The following is a 17,013-nucleotide window of genomic DNA, read 5'->3' as shown; positions in this document are numbered from 1 at the left end:
AAAGGTAGCTGGTGCCTAGCCTGTTTGGTTGGCTGGTTCGTATCGTTGCTGGTTTGTGAAAAAGTACGGCTGACTGGTTTGTGTGAGAAAAAAATATTATTCTAGCTAAAAATTTACTATAATTTACGATAAGCCACAGCCAAACGAACAGGCTGGAACACGTTTCCTGGCCTCTTCTGCCGCCGCAGTAGACAGTACGTGAGTACGTAGTCAGTAATACCTTGCAATAGTTCTCCATGGATGCATGCATGCTTGGAATTGAACTTTGCTCATGCCTTGTTTGGATACGCATGTATTTATCTCAATTCACATGTGTTAAAGTGGATTAAAGTGAAATTAAACTAAATTTCATTTCATTCCACTCCAAACGAGGCCTCGAGCTAGCTGACGCCGCCATGGATAAGCATGCGCATGTCGTATGTAGCCAATGGTCGTCATTGGCGATCGTGGATCGATACGGTAACGCATAGATAACAGTTTTGCGTTTAGATTGTACCAGTAGTGCCCAGTGAGCAGTGGAGTGGATGAACGTCCCTGCAGGCTGCAGCACACCGGCACCGGCACATGCGTGATTTGGAGCCTTGTGGCCCGACACGGCCGTGTGTGAAGACGACGAAACGACCCATCTCTGACGACTGATCGATCCATGTACTGCGGGCGGGGTAAGTACAGTACATTTGAATAATAAGCTTCTTCCCCTGCAGATCAGAGTACGGCCAGACGACATTATATTGCGGCAGCTTACTAGTAATACCAAGTTGAGGATGGCGAGGACATGCATGGCAGAGGTCTGTGTTTGCTGGGGAGAAGGACTTGTTAATGAGTGAATCTGAATGCCCAATTGCCAATTGCAGTGCAAATAAAAGGTGGCCACTGGCCGGGTTTGTTGATGCAGGTCCCTGTCTGAATTCTGATCTGATTGTGGTAGCTTGGGGCGGGGCCGGGGCGTGCGTGGTTGGTTAGTTGTGGGGAATCTCTACCTTACCATGCATGTGCCGAAAGGGGACCTTTGTCGCATATAGTTGAAGCATCTTCCTTCTTGCTCTCAAGGAAGTACCGCGAGTGCAAGTTACTAACTTTGTATAGCACAGATCAGGATCACTCTGACTTCATATATATATTTGAACTTGCAAGTTACTAGCAAGTGCAAGTTACTAACTTTGTTCTCAAAGAAGTACCTCAGATCAGGATCACATCTCAGGGTAAAGCCTAAAGTGTCCTTGACCCTTCATTTGTTTTAAGATCCACCAAGTATCCTTGGCATTGTGTCCTTGAGCTGGTAAACCCTTACATTGGTTATGGTATCATGTTAGCCAAATCTGATTATAGTTTAACAAATCAAATTAGCTAGAGAACGCAGGAAATGTTGCGTTTTCCCCTTCCACTTTAATATTTTCTTTTGGAAAGTACTACTCATTTCCATGCGCAGCATATCCATTTTGTATTGGGGATATACAATTAAGTGAGCAATATCTAAAAAATGTGCTTTCACGGAATACCAAAACAAAATTGTAATCCACTACAGTGTCAACGGAATGGAAGCATGGTGACCTTTTTTTATTTTGCAGTAAATAGTAAAATTGTACTAGTACTTTATGCGGCTTTGTTTTTGTTCAGAAAATGTACTTCTATCTAGTACTAGTAGGTAGACTAAATCATGGATGAAAAAGAACAGGTTTTGATGTGCAAGAAATGTTCTAAGCCTCTCAATTTGACTAACATAATTTGCTAGTGTCTTGAGATATAGTTCAAAGGGTACAAAAGTGTTATATACTCCCTACATCTCCAAAACATAAGATCACCAAAACAATTCAATATGAACATTTATCAATTAATGTTGTGGGGGACATTGCAAGAGACGGGACGAGGGCAAATAATTAATGAAACAACTCCTCGTTTCATTTGCACATCTGGCTTGTATATAGTACCTTGTATAGGTGCCAAGATTGGCAGGCTGAAGCAGAGGATCAAGTGGCAGTGCTCACGGAGATTCAGAGATAGGAGTACTATAGACAATCGACAACAAGACCCAAGGAGCACATAAATGTGCTACTTGTGAGCAGGGGAATCGTCAAAGAAGGCAGCTGCAAATCAATGCATGCAGAGCCGCAGTAGATTGAGGCTCTGCTCGGTTCATCTTGCACCAGCTCAGGGGCTCTTGTTGTCTTCCTTCCTGCGAGGCTGCTGCAACCAACACAAATCATTGCAAAGGGCTCATCTCATCTCATCTGGTCCCGTCAAGACTTTTGCCTCCAGGACAAGCTATCCATCCACACATGCGCCTGCCCATACATGTCGTGTACAGCCGGAATCCTTCTGTTTCCATTATCCAGGGCGGAGGATAATCAACAGGGCAGGGTTGGGCCAGCGTCTCAAGAAAAAGGATCCAGTACTCTGGAACCTAGCATCAGCATTTGTTTTTTTAAGGAGAACAGGCGGGGCAAGCCCCTACTGAGAATTGATTAATGAAAAGAGGGTACAGGTACAAGAGCTTGAGAGCTCAAGAGAAAAAGAAAGAGAGAAAAAAAGCCAAACTAGGGAGATTAAACAAGATTATTTAACCACGAGGAAATGAGAGGGAAATAGCTTCTTTTTGCGCGTACAAGTAACAACGCAAATTCCGTCTTAAACAAACTCTTTGATTCCTCCATCGAAGGCAGACGATGGTCGAAGATGAGGCCATTCCTTGCTTTCCAAATCGTCCAGCGCATGAGTATTATGATTCCATGAAGAAGGGCACTTGAAGCTGAGTTCTGAAGCTTTCTAGATTTTGGATGAAATCCAGGTTTGGGTTTATTCGAATCTGAAGCCAGTTCCAGCAGGCAGAAGCGAAGGGGCAGAGAATGAGCAAATGACCCGGTGATTCTTCATAGGAATTTAAACATAGGACACAGCTGTAGTCCTAGAGTTCTGTATTTTTCCTCTTGACTAGCTCTCTAGTGCTCAGTGTATCATTCAGGATGAGCCAGCAAAAGACCTTGTGCTTATTTTGACAGGAGTTGTTTCGAATCCATTCCAAGCCCTGTTCACTTTAACTTATCAGCCATGGTGTTTTTCTCTCACAACAAATCAGCATTAGCTGGCTTATAAGCCGCAGAAACCACTAGCCAAACAGCTGATTGAAGGCTTTGGCCACAAAGAAGGTTCATTCAGAGTTATCTGTTGGATCATTATCGAGATGGGTAAGCTGATTGAAAGCTTGTTGAGAGAGTGGCAAGTGAAAAAGAACAAGAAGATTCTCACAAGCTTAGCCAGCAGCCAAAGTTGTGGTCTGGATTTCACAAAGGAGAAAAGTTCTGGGAAGACATGCATTGACACCTTGTTATTCCACATGTCCAGCCAGAGGTAGCATGACCTTCCATTATTTATGTTGACCATGGCAATCCCTTTTAATTTGTCTAGTAGTTTCAAGGTATCTCTCCACCAAAATGAACCTAGATAGAGATCTTTTACTCCAAGCAGCTGATCAGCGAGCACCCTCAGGCCCCAATTCCTGTTATTTTATTTACATACACTCCCTCCAGTCATAAAGTCGCAACAACTTTTCATTTAGGACAAGATATAGTTAAACCTTGAAAACTACAAACATCAATAACTAGTAATTATTTGGTTTCAAAATGTGCAAGTTATATGTGCATTGTGTTCAAATACATACAAAATCTCTTAACATTTGAAGAATTCTAAAAGTATACTGCAAAAGATGTAGTGGTAAAAACAAATACGGTATGAAAAACCTTGTGAAATCAAATGTATCAAATAGTTGACAACAAGCTGCCTATGTTTCTTCGTGGAAACCTATTTTTTTAAGAGAAAGGTTATGGTTCACCTTCACAGGATCAAGGGAAGATCTCCATGTCTCGATTATGGACTGGTTCGCTTCGCTGAAAAAACAAGCTAAAACACTGTTCCGGCTGATTTGTTGTGAAAGAAAAACATTGTTCCGGCTGAAAAAACAAGCTGAAAAAGACGGATTATAAGAGAAGCGAACAGGGCCGTTGTAATTCCCCGGCTACTTGCTCTTAGCCTCTGTGGCGCCCCGATTATGTGCCAATATAGAGCACCACATGCAGGCAGTGGTCGGTCAGCCATGGGGCACAGGGCAGCTGCGATTGAAGACGCAAGAGGTATTCACAGCAGCGTGATGAAGGCAGATCGTGTAGTGTAGGAAAGCTTTTTTGCCGCTGGTAACCGTGCAAAGGAAGGCTTTTTGCTCGCGCTGAGTTCAATGTTGATATGGGGACTAGGCATGGCGGAGAAGATAACGTAACGCTCTCTACCGAGCATTCGGCCGACCGAGCGGGACGGATCCGCCTGTCCCCGTGCCTCGTGCCTTGCGTCCCCATCCGCACCTCGTGCCTCTCGCCGCGCTGCTCTCGTCTCGCGTCGCCCACGTCTCGCGCTACGTACAACCGAGGTCCGACCTCCGCGTCGTGGCATCGAGCTCCGTGTCAACAAGGGTCTATTGGGGGGCAGCGAGTAGATGAGTACATGTTACAATCGTATATTTCATGGGTTTCATATGTATGTTGTATATATTTTATTTAGATGCTTTAAAAGTAGATCTGGTGTTGTATATGTTGCAATGACTATACACGCATGTTGTAAGTATATGTTTTAAATGTTTCAGCGGTTGCACCAGCCAAAACTCATCTACGTATGATTGTAACATCCGCTGATGTACCTCATAGTTGGGATGTACCTTCCTCAGGTGTCAAATGTGATGTTGTACGTGGTCGTTCAAATCTTACCTCCGTCTCGGTACAATGAGAACGAGAAACGTACGTTGCAGGTGTTTTATCTGGATGTTGCATATGTTGCACTGGCTATACACGTATGTTGCAAGTGTTTTATCTGAATGTTGCAAATGTTGCACTGGCTATACGCGTATGTTGCAAGTGTATGTTTTGGATGTTCATCTGTTTCAAACGTATGTTGCAAGTGTTTTATCTAGATATTGCATATTTGCAGTCCCCATACACATATGTTCCAAGCGTATGTTGTAAATATTTTATTTTAGGCATATGTTGTAGTAAATGTTTTATGTTGCAAGTGTTTCATGGGCTGACGCGGCAAGGGGGCGCAAGCGAAGGTGGTCCTCTCGGGCATAGCGGTCCCCACGTGCGCACAGGAAGCGAAGCAGGTGTGACAGCATGCATGAAGCACAAAACTGTATCCATGGGCATGGCCGCAGGCGTGGAGCACGAGGCAAAGCGAAGTACGAAGCTGCATTTATGGATAGGCAATAGGTGCGGAGCATGAGGCGAAGCAGAGCACGAAGTTGTATCTATAAACACCCTAAGGGTATCATTATTAAAAACAAACGGTCAACGAACGACGCCACGTCCGGATGCTAGTCTCTCCGAGAAGATAATGACATTGCTCGATGGTAAAGACTCTCAATAACATATCGTGAACTACACGTTGCTAGTGGTTAGGACGTTGTCTTCTCCGTCATCCTTGATCAACCAACATACGAGAAATCGAGAATAACACATCGGAGACACAGGTGTAGGTGGAGCTCTTTCTTATATTCAATAAATTAGATCTAGATATTATAGTAGGTTAAGACTCATCCACATACATAGACTTTTCAGCGATAATTTTTGTTTCACTCTCCATCAACAATAGAGAAGCAACTCTCCCAGGTTTTCTTTCCAGGGAGAAGCCTAATCTATCTCCCTCAACTATTGTAGTCGTCCGGTTTTTCTCATTGAACTACAAAATCAGTTTTTTTTTACCTCCCTTAACTTTTAAAACCATTTATGTTTTTTTACAGCTAGGGTGGTTTTGTTGATGTGGCGCCACGTCAAAGGTGGTAAATCAGACTAAGCTGGAAGTTCAAGGAGGTAAATCAGGCTAGAAATATGTTTTAAAAATATCCAAAAAAAACATAAAAATATTTGTTTCAAAAAATTATTCAGATCTTTTCTTGAAAATAATGTAATTAAAAACCTAAAATCTGGTTCATTTTTAAAAACATTTACCTCAAAAAATTATGGAACTAGTTTCGGTTTTTTTTTTCTAAAACCATGCTCGATCTTACGGTGGCTAGCTTAAAATTTGAATCTGTCTAGCCAACAACAGGTTGTTTTAGCCCCTCCCAACAACCAGATTTTTCTCGTGCACTTACACTGTCTTATAACTATATTTACATCACCTTATTACTATACTTCCAACGATTTCTTCAGTGTAATTTATTGGACAGAGTGATGTAATTTAGGAATAACACAAATATATGTCAATTTTTTTAAAAAAAATATAAATTATTTCTATGGATTTCAAACATCAGAGAAATATATGTCAAATTGTTTAAAATACTTCAAAAATTTCCAAAAAAAATACAAAATCTAGACAAGCCGGCGTCCAGCGTCCCCGGTACTGTCGCAGGAGCGCAGCTGCAGCCACTCGAGGCTCCCGCACCACCGCCACAACCATACAAGCCCGTGGTCGCTGGAGCGGATGCTGCAAAGCGACAGCTTTTCGAGCGACAATGCCCTGCTGCCGGCCCCGAGCTCGAGCCCACGGAGTCAACGCTGGCGACGGAGTTAACGAGGGCGAACGACTTGAGGCGCGGCAACAGCTTGAGCCAGCGGAAGGACAGGGGGCGGACAGCGGTGAGGTGGAGCGACGTCAGACCGGAGAGCGCTGGCAGGCGGACAAGCGGCGAGCAGCGCGGCGGGGGAGACTGCCACCGGTACACTTCCGCTCCCCTGCCGCCAACAGATGCGCGGACGGACCAATCGTTTAGCAAATCTGCATGTCCGTCCGTCCTCCATCCAACGACCCAGAATCCGTATGTTTTGGGTCTTCAAAACATGCGGTTAATGTTTAGCAAATCTGTAAAAAAAATTGAATCTTCATGAACTCATTTTGATGCTTATTTGATAGTAGAAGTTCTCATTATCTATTATAATAAGTCAATGTTGATGGTTCGACTACGTAGAAGCGTCACTGAAATGTCATCACGACTACATATGTGGGATAGGGTGGGCGTTGGTCCTCTACCCTAGATAATTTTTTAAAGTAGTTGTGCTAACCTACATGGCTGCATGTCCCTAACGCACATACGTAGTCCTACCGATGCTCAACTGATGCTTTTATGTAATGAGACGACCAACATCGACCATATAATAGATAACAAGAGCTTCTACTAGTAAATATGCACCAAATGTGTTCATTGAGATTCAAACAATTTAAGCTAGACACCATAAGATAGAGCATAATTTTAGAAAAAAAATGTGAAACTAATTTCATAATTTTCGAATGTAAAACAAATTTTGTATGAATTTTCTAAGATTAAAACCAGATTTTAGGATTTGTAATTGTATTATTTTTCATGTAAAAATATTTGGATAAATTTTTTGAAAACTTATTTTATGTTTATTTTTCAAATATTGTTAGTTCGATTTACCTCCTGAACTTTTACCTTATCTGATTTACCCCTTTCTAACATGGCTTCACATTAGCAAAACCACCATAAAAACCATCTAAGATGAGAAACAAATTATTTTAAAAGTTTAGGAGGTAAAAAAAAACTGGTTTTACAGTTTAGGAAGAAAAATTGGATGACCGCTGCTCGAGGGAGGTGAACTTTCTTTGCTCACGTTCAATGTTTATCGGTGCGATGGCCTACAGCGGCCCAACTTGTGTGGCCCAGCAAATGTTGGTCTTCGTCAAGCTGGCCTGTATTACAGATAACAAAACTAGTGACATCAAAGCCCTATGCATCTTTCTGGCCCAAGCAATGGTCGCGACCCAAGCGAAGGTCCAGGACGAGGAGTGAACGAAGCTGCTGGCCTGTATTACAGATAACAAAACTAGAGCTCAATCCACAGAGCTTATCTTTTATCTTGCCAGACAACATATAGTTTTTATCTTTTAATAACGAGTTAAGCAGTATGATTATTCAGATTACTTGCAATTCACAACATTACGATTATTCCGGTTTGTTGGTCAATCGTTGATCAGCTAAGCACATAGAGTAAATTACAGTGCACAAAGTTGTTTACTGTGGGCGTATACGGTCCAAAGTAGGTGTATTTTGCCATGGCAGCACATGACGTGGAGGCAACGCACCACCCTGCCCCTCTCGCGTCCTCCTTGGGGTACACAATCACTTGCCTTGATCAATTCGGAAGAGGCAACACAGCACCATTATTCACACGGCATGGAAAATCCATTGCCAATTATGTATCTAGGACAATAGATCCCTCCGTTTTAAATTATAAGTCACTTTAATTTTTTTGGTTTATCTATTTTGCTATGTATCTAGACATATTATTATATCTAAATGTATAGCAAAATAAATGTACAAAAAAAAATCAAAACGACTTATTATGTTTAGACATAGCAAAATGGATAAACCAAAAAAGTCAAAACGACTATGGCTCAAAGCCTCTGACTAAAATTAACTGAGTTGGCATGAACGGAAGAGCATAGACAAGTACTCATTGACTGACACATCAAGAAATGGAGTTAACTGAATTGCAATAATAATATGTGCATAATCTGGTGCTCATTCGAAAGAACAGAGGACCCACAATGAAGCAGTGAGACAGCAGAGCACGGGAGGCTATTTCAACTCGATTTAGCTCGACTCAGTGATAACTGGTAAGTATCGATCAGCTCGGCTCGCTTTAGCTCGACGATCTCTTGGCTAATCTCCCCCGATAGAGCTTGTACTGCACAACACGACCAGGTGGCCCGCCGCTTGAGCACCCATCGCGCCAACGTCCACCGCTGACGCCCTGCACATGCCTTCACCACCAACAAGCAGAAGAGAGACACAACTCCATTGCTTGTTGTGTGTCACGGTTCAGGCTATTAACAAGGAGACACCCACGAAGAGCCCAAGAGCCAGGAGGACAAGGAAGCCCAACGTCCGCCTTGGCGGTCCAGAGTGATCTGCTGTTTCTCTTACAACTGTAACAGAGAGAGGGGGAAAAGCATCAGTAGAAAACAATTTGAAAAGCGCCGAACAATAGATTTCATATTATGATTTTGAGTTGTTGATTGACATTAGAAAGAAGCCTCAGGCCCTGTTTGGTTGAGCTGTGGCTGTGGGAAAAAGCTGCTGTGAGCTGTGAGCTGTGGAAAAGCTGCTGTGGGCTGTGAGCTGTAGAAAAGCTGAAAGCTGTTTGGTTAAACAAGTATAAAATATACCTTTTATCTTTATCTCTCTTGAAACAACTATGGAAGAGCTTTTTATTCCACCAATTTCGAAAAGCAGAAAGCCAAAAGCCAAAAGCAGGGTCAACCCAGTTTTCAAAAATGAACTACGGAAAAGCAGCTGCTTCTGAAAAAGCGCCCTCCAAAAACAGCCCCTTTGGTTGGGCTTTTGGCTTTTGGGGCCAAAAGCCAAAGCCAAAAGCCCAACCAAACAGGGCCTCAATGTCAAAAGTAGTCCAACAAGACTAGTTTTGCTACAGTACAAGTCAACCCAACTTAAACCACCGCACCATGAAGGAAAATTGTACTCAATCTTGGTGGTGTACTGTTTCTCCAGTTAGTGAATACTTGCAACCTTTGTTGTCCTCCAGACCTCGTTATCATCCTTCTTCAGTAATGACTTCCAAGGCGGACTTGTCCTTTGGTACCTTTCATGTGTTTTTACCCAAGGGGTTACATCAGATTCAACCCAGGTAACTGTTGCCGCTTGGATACAAGGATTCCCTCAAATAATGATCGTCGAAAACGTTGAGTCAACAGAGTCAGCTATCACATTTGCCGCTCACTCAACGGACTTAGATAATACAATATTACCATTAGAGAAAGAGAACTGCACACATGGAACATTATATAGTTTTCCATTGGTTGGCATCTGAGTGATTGAACAGTTACGACCGGCATAGACATTGTCTGTTGGTTAGTCGGTTTCTTACAGCCTCGGAGGATGTTTTACCCCATCTATGATCTCATCCCTTATGAAAAGTTGTACTCAAGCTACCTTGGTGGAGGACTGCTTTTCAAACTTTGTGAATGAACATGGAACCATTGTAATGAGTAGCTTTCAGAAGCCTGCAGTCTTGCGCTTGTCTTGGTTGGGGTCACATAGGCGGTGAGATGTGTCTCTAGATCACCGCGCGACCACCGAATCCCTAGTTACTTGTATCCAAATACAGTTTCAGTTCAGAAGTTGACATCGTAGCATTAGTAGTATTACATCTGGTATCAGGAGTCTAGATCTTGGTGCAGGCGCAACGTACGCGACTCCAAGTGACGATCTCGATGGGGAGGGGGCGTAGACGGCAGCCAACAGCGCGGCTCTGCTGGGGGCAGGACCGGTGGCGGAGGTAGGGGCGCCGCTCGCTCGGAGTCGAAGCGGCGGAGGCACGGGAGGGGAAGTTTTAGGAGAGAGAGGAAGGGTGAGATAAGTTTCTTTTTGTTTTTTGGGATTGGATGTGGAGCAAAATCAGGAGAACTAAAAAGAACCACGAGAGGCCATTTCTGGTGGAATCCGCTCTAGGCAATTCGAGCCACCGGATGTGAGATCAGACGACCAACGTTCAGCGGTGATGTGACCGCATGGGGGACCAAAAGTGGTATACCCTGTAGTCTTGGCACAAATGGCTCTGGCTCCGCCTGCGTCTCCTCATGAGCCACGGAAGCTGCCTGTTTGTAGCTTCATCGGGCTCCACCATAGAGATCAGAGCCTGGTCAAACGAGCCCTAAACTGCTGAGAACAGGCCCAATGCGGTGGAGAAAAGTTGGTAGTTCCAAGAAAAAGCTAATCACCACGTAGGTACTTATGCTACAAGCGGGTTTGAGGCTACACCACTGTGCAATGCAGGCATTACATGCTAGTTCTTCGAATCTGGGTCCACTGTTCTCTCACACGCTCACATACGTCGCTTTCAACTGCTCCACCTTCTGTCCCATGTCTCTGCTCTCTCTGCCAAGCCATCGACGCCTTTTCAGAAGACTATCGGCCAGTTTGCTAGTCAGTTTTTGGACTAATAAGCCCGATTGATACTGGTTTGTTGTGAGAGAAAAATATTAATAACTCGAAGCAGCTATCCCTCTCATTCTCTTCTCTATCTGGCATCCGAACCTGGATTGATGGGGCTAACATACACCTACGTGGAGGGTTGGGCATGGCCTGAGCGCCGCGAACGGTAAAACCAGTAGTACAAGCTGCAACGTCGCGCCATTTTATATTCCGTGACGTAGTAGGTCCCACCCGCCGAAGCGAGCGAGAGGGGAAAGCCGTTTCGCAAGGGAGATTCCAAGTGCCAGCCGTACTGACACATTGACCATGTCCCCCTCCGGCAGTCCGGCCTCCTCCACTGCCAGATTCCATTCCTCCATCCCATACTCCTTAAAATTACAAACAAAACCATTTAGGGACCCGTGTATAAAACTCTTACAGCGCGATCGACACTGGTACGGTATTCTCGAAATTCTCCTGTCCCTGCCCAAAAAGCTCCTCATTCTCGTAGCAGCGTGGAGTAGTGGGTGGCGGAGGACGGGAATAAAAAAAAAAAGAGGGTCGGGGCGGGTGTCATGGCGCTGCTGCCTCCCTAGCCTGCCCAGCCTCCCCCTCACCGAGGAGAGACCGAGACAGAGAGAGCAACAACAGGACACGGGAGAGAAGAGGTCCATTTCCGCGTCGTCTCCGCCCCGCAGCCCCACCCACCACATGGCCGCGCTGCCGGGTGGGGCCCACGCCGCCGGCGCCGCGGACCCGATGCAGGTGGACCAGCCGCTCCCCGCCGACGCCAAGGTGAGCGGTTTTTTTTTTCCTGTCCACCCCCGCTGCCGTGTGGTTCCGGCGGCCCGGAGCGGTCGCGCAGGCCTCCCGGATCTCCCCGCTCCGCCCCCCGCGTCGTTTTTGGTGGTTCCCTCGCTCGATCCGTCCGTAGATCTGCTCCGCGCGCGGCGAGGCGAGGCTAGGTCTAGCTGCGTGCCCCTTACGCGCGATTTCTCTTGGAGGAGGAGGAGGAGGAGGAGCGTTGCTTGCCGGGGAGGAGAAGCGCTGCCTCCTGGTTCTTGCGTGCGCGCTATGCAAGCTTCTCGCCCCCTGCTTTCGCCAGACTGCTTGGCTTTAGCATGCCGGCTTGGGTCGCCTTTGCATACTGGTGTAGTAGGTGATCATGACTGTGTTCCAAATGAGGAATTAAACTAGGTAGTTACTTTTTAGATGATTAGGACAGTTAATCTCACTCTCCTGTCTAAGCCATGGTGTGATTAGCAGGTTTGTGATGTATGCTTTGTCTTGTTGTGATTTCAGTTGTGTGGATAAGGATTTCCTGAGTTGTTGAGTTTCCATTTCTAGCAAGCCTAGTTTGTGTGAATTAGCAATAGTTGGGTGGCTGTGATTCCCCAATTCTACAACCTTGTGCTGTCGGCTATGTGCAGCCACCTTTTCTTATGGATTTTACTTTGTGACAGCATGCTGGTTCTATGATTGAAGGGAGTGACCCAGTCACCGGTCATATAATCTCGACAACTATTGGAGGGAAGAATGGAGAGCCTAAAAGGGTAATTTTCAGGGGACCAAAAGTCACATGACATTATTGACTCATGCATACAGCTTTCTTTCCTAACTTGGGTTGGGTGCTTTTCTGCTTCTTAGACTATCAGCTACATGGCAGAGAGAGTTGTGGGAACTGGATCATTCGGAATCGTCTTCCAGGTAAAGTGATGGTTGCTTTGCTATAAATCTTCCAAAGTTTTTCTGTTTGTAGTTACCCATTACCCTGATTGTATTGTCTGCGTGTACATTTAGGCAAAATGTCTGGAGACTGGTGAGACTGTTGCGATTAAGAAGGTTTTGCAGGACAAGCGCTACAAGAACAGGGAGCTGCAAATCATGCGATCTATGGATCACTGCAATGTTGTTTCCTTGAAACATTGCTTCTTCTCTACCACAAGCAGAGATGAACTTTTCCTTAACTTAGTGATGGAGTTTGTTCCTGAGTCACTATATCGTGTGTTGAAACATTACAGCAATATGAACCAGAGGATGCCGCTTATTTATGTTAAATTATATACCTACCAGGTAAAAAGTCATTTATACTCTTTTGGAAATTCTGCTACTCTTTATTGTTAAATTTACCGTAGATTGAATGTGATTTTGTTTTTTCTTGGTCCTTTTATGCAGATATTTCGAGGTTTAGCCTATATTCACACAGTACCTGGAGTTTGCCACAGGGACGTGAAACCACAGAATCTTTTGGTATGGCCTGTCCATATTTTTTTAATTTGGTTTCACAAAATCTTAATTCTTAATTTATCTGAATCTAAAAGTCACTTCATTCATTATAGGTTGATCCGCTGACTCACCAAGTGAAGATATGTGATTTTGGGAGTGCCAAAATGTTGGTAAGTTGATGCAGTCCTGTAGCTTTTCTACAGCTAATACCATATCTTTTCTTTATTGTTCTAAAGAAGGCATAACAGTGCAGTTTGTTTTGCATACATTGTTTTTAGTGATGAAGTAGCTTCTTTTTGTTATTATAAAAGTTTCTATCTATGGAAAAAATTCCTTACACACCACTGAATAGATGAAATTCCTCTCTCTGAGGATATGTGACTCAAATTTACGTATGTGCTTCAGTGGCACAAAAGGGATTAGAGAAGAATCCAGTGTTCCACCAGGCCTGCCTCCTCTTTTGCTGCTTCTTTAATGCGGGCCTATTCGTTTAACGTAGTTTTGTTGCTTTTCAAGTTTCTGAATATATAGAATACATATTTTACTCATTTTAATCCTATTTTAATTCACAATTTGATCAGGTCAAAGGTGAAGCAAACATATCATATATATGCTCGCGTTATTACCGTGCTCCAGAGCTCATATTTGGGGCAACCGAGTACACAACATCAATTGATATTTGGTCAGCTGGATGTGTTCTTGCTGAGCTGCTTCTTGGCCAGGTTAATTTCTCTTCTCTGCTTTTCCCACAGATTTCCTGTGGTTATGTATCCATCTGGGCAGCAAACCTAGAACTATACACATTTTTGTTAAAATGATTTTACCAGCCTCTCTTCCCTGGTGAAAGTGCTGTGGATCAGCTTGTTGAGATAATAAAGGTACTTGGTTGTTTTGCAGACTGCACTATATTAGTTCTAAAGAAATGTGCTAACTATTGTTTTTCTGTTTCCATGTATTGAATGGATTTGCTTTGCTGACAGGTTCTTGGTACTCCAACACGTGAGGAAATCCGATGTATGAATCCGAACTACACCGAGTTTAGATTTCCTCAGATCAAAGCTCACCCATGGCACAAGGTATGTGAAATTTATTTATCACGTTATTTCATTGAATGATACATAAATTAAACTAAAATACCTCTACTGCTGCAGATTTTCCACAAGCGGATGCCTCCAGAAGCTATAGATCTCGCTTCACGTTTGCTCCAGTATTCACCAAATCTACGATGCACTGCTGTGAGTTTTTTCTGCCTATTTGACTGATTCTAGTCAACTAAAGAGGCCATCTACCTATCAATGATTGCAAAGCTTAGTTATGACATTAATTGTTTCTTCCTAGTTGGTTGGTCATGTCGACCCATCGCTTTCTATTCTAGCTGTTAAATGTTTCAACCATCTCAGTTTGCGTGTATAAAGCTAGAACTGATGATTCATTCTATTAAAAAAAAAACACTAGTACCAATGATTGGATATGATGGCGCCATATCCTTTTCCTTTCTATCCTCATAAATGGTGTACAAGCCTTTACCTGATATCCTCTGTAGCAAGACAATGCTTCACTTTATACCATCCAAAATGGATTTTTCTGTAAGCTTTTCACCTCTTGGAGTCTGTGCCAAGTGTTAAAAAGGAACCATGGAGGTCTTTGATTGCCTTAGGCCTTGTTTGGATGTTGTCGGATTCACCTCAATCCACATGTATTGGGGTAGATTGTGGTGGAATTTAGTTCAAGTTCCACTCCAATCCACCCCAACACATGTGGATTGATGTAAATCCGACTACATCCAAACAAGGACTTATCTGGATTACCTTTGTCGAGACTCAAGAAGTCAGGAGGCTGTTAGCCTTTATAGAGTCAGATGCTTGTACTACTCTCCGCTGGATTTCAGTTCGGCACTGTAATTCATACCTTGTGAAATTTCCTCTCCTTGGAAGTGAAATTACTGGACTTGAAAAGATAACAGCATTTAGAGTGTCTTTTTTAAGAGGACAATGTTGTAATGCATCAACCATCAAGTCTGAGATGCCTAGCCTAACCACTCCTGCTTTCCTACATTGTGTTGATTTTATTGCTAATTTTGGTAACTCCTGCAGCTTGAAGCGTGTGCACATCCCTTCTTTGATGAGTTGCGAGAACCACATGCGAGGTTGCCAAATGGACGGCCATTTCCTCCACTGTTCAACTTTAAACAAGAAGTAAGTAGTTTCAAGACTGATACTCATTAATGCTTTGCTTGTGCTTTACTATTAACAAACTAGGCAAAGCATGTGGGGAACTGTAGTTGCGTTTGACTGAAATGGTAATTTCAGCATGCGTTAAACAAATGTCCGTCACAAAACAGCTGAACATAAATGTCTGTCTATAAGTGAGATACCAACATATTTGCCTATTAATTTGCAGCTAGCAAATGCCTCCCCAGAGCTCATCAACAGGTTGATCCCAGACCATGCTAGGCGGCATCTTGGGCTCACTTTATTGCCCACTACCGGACCATAGGCGAAGGCTCTATGGTGTTTAAACCTTGCTCTTCTGATGCTTCGTTGTGCCGAAGGCAACCTGCATGTTCCTCACATTCAAGGTGTAGAATCTGACCATTATTGGAAAGCCAAACATGAGCTGGCGCCAATGTGTTGCATAAGGAGAGGTGGTATGTTCGTGCAGCCAGCCTTGGTCACTTGTTTTAATGCAAAATCTGATTTTGCCTAAGTAGTGACAGGGAAAGGGTTGGTGTATTGTTAAGCTATTGAAGGAATTCAATCCCTGCTATTGTATTACTTTCTCCAACGTTAAACGTTGTAGTGCGCCTGTAAGTGTTCCATATCCCCTGTTGTCAGTCGGTGTAATTCTGTAAATGTTATTAATGGAAAATTATATCGTGCTATGGTAATGATCGACTCTGTCCCCTTGCCAATTCCAATCACATATCCCGTCTTGTAAACAAATTTTTGTTTTCATTGTTAGTCGTGCTGGTCGGGGAACTGTAACAGCTGCTTCCTGCAAGAAAGTTTTGATTCTGAGTGGTCTATCATTTTCCTCGCTATGAGTTTCCGACTCCAAATTCCAAGTTTTTTCACTCTCTCTCCATTACATCAATTTTTGGATACATGCATGGAGCATTAAATGTATGTAAAAAAAATAACTAATTGTACAGTTTGGTTGTAAATTACGAGACGAATCTTTTGAGTCTAGTTAGTTCATGATCGGATAAAGTTTGTTAAATATAAACGAAACGTGCTACAGTGTTTAGATTGTAAAAATTTGTAATCTAAACAAGGCCATAGTATGGATGATCTAATCCTGGATGAACTGTCATCCTAGAGTAGCATCAGATCGGCATGTGTCATGTGTGCAAAGGCAGAAGAGCCAACACAGATATAATGGGGGAATAAAAGGTACAGGTGTGCGCGAATGGGTTCTGTCGGCTACGGCGGGCAGTGGCGTGGTCCATGGGCGATTGATTCTGTTCGTTACTAGTGTGGTTGAGCAGGCCGCCATTTATTCGCTTTATTTGTCGCGGCGCCGACACCGTGATACACCTGCTCAGTTTTCTGTCTCAACGGCATTTTGCAGTTGACTTGAGTTGCTAAAGCATACTCTTAGTCGTCACGATTTGCGTGCCGATAATTTTAATTTAATTTATAGCAAATACGTATAACATTTCTATGTCTAAATAAATTTATTATAAAACTAAATTCAAATATCTATCAATGATACTAATTATGTATTATAAATATTAATATTTTTAATATATATTTAGTCAAAGTTATTTCTCAGGAAACGAAAACGATGGACATTTAGGGACGGAGGGAGCACCGTTGTTTTGTTCCTTGTAAAGGTTTCTTGAGTTCACACTGGCTATT

The 17,013-nt window shown here is 43.3% G+C and overlaps 1 protein-coding gene across 1 annotated transcript; it reads left to right on the top strand.

The window, feature by feature from the left end:
- Positions 1–11,464: 11,464 nt before the first annotated feature.
- LOC136466898 (shaggy-related protein kinase eta) lies at positions 11,465–16,040 on the top strand. Its single transcript, XM_066465413.1, has 12 exons — positions 11,465–11,722; positions 12,391–12,480; positions 12,575–12,634; positions 12,728–13,000; positions 13,103–13,177; positions 13,267–13,323; positions 13,735–13,875; positions 13,981–14,031; positions 14,134–14,229; positions 14,305–14,388; positions 15,247–15,348; positions 15,554–16,040. Exons 1-12 carry the CDS (start codon positions 11,639–11,641, stop codon positions 15,647–15,649), a joined length of 1,209 nt encoding a protein of 402 aa, XP_066321510.1. The 5' UTR covers positions 11,465–11,638; the 3' UTR covers positions 15,650–16,040.
- The last annotated feature ends 973 nt before the right edge of the window (positions 16,041–17,013 follow it).

Source organism: Miscanthus floridulus, chromosome 7 (assembly GCF_019320115.1).
Source record: "Miscanthus floridulus cultivar M001 chromosome 7, ASM1932011v1, whole genome shotgun sequence".
NCBI classification, from domain to species: Eukaryota; Viridiplantae; Streptophyta; class Magnoliopsida; order Poales; family Poaceae; genus Miscanthus; species Miscanthus floridulus.
This window is presented reverse-complemented; position numbering and strand designations above follow the sequence as displayed.

Excerpts from the sequence above, each read along its gene's own strand:
- LOC136466898 (XM_066465413.1), top strand. The coding sequence starts at position 11,639 with ATGGCCGCGCTGCCGGGTGGGGCCCACGCCGCCGGCGCCGCGGACCCG. Across the intron at positions 13,178-13,266 it reads TGAAACCACAGAATCTTTTG|GTTGATCCGCTGACTCACCA; the intron begins GTATGGCCTGTC and ends CATTCATTATAG. Across the intron at positions 15,349-15,553 it reads TGTTCAACTTTAAACAAGAA|CTAGCAAATGCCTCCCCAGA; the intron begins GTAAGTAGTTTC and ends ATTAATTTGCAG.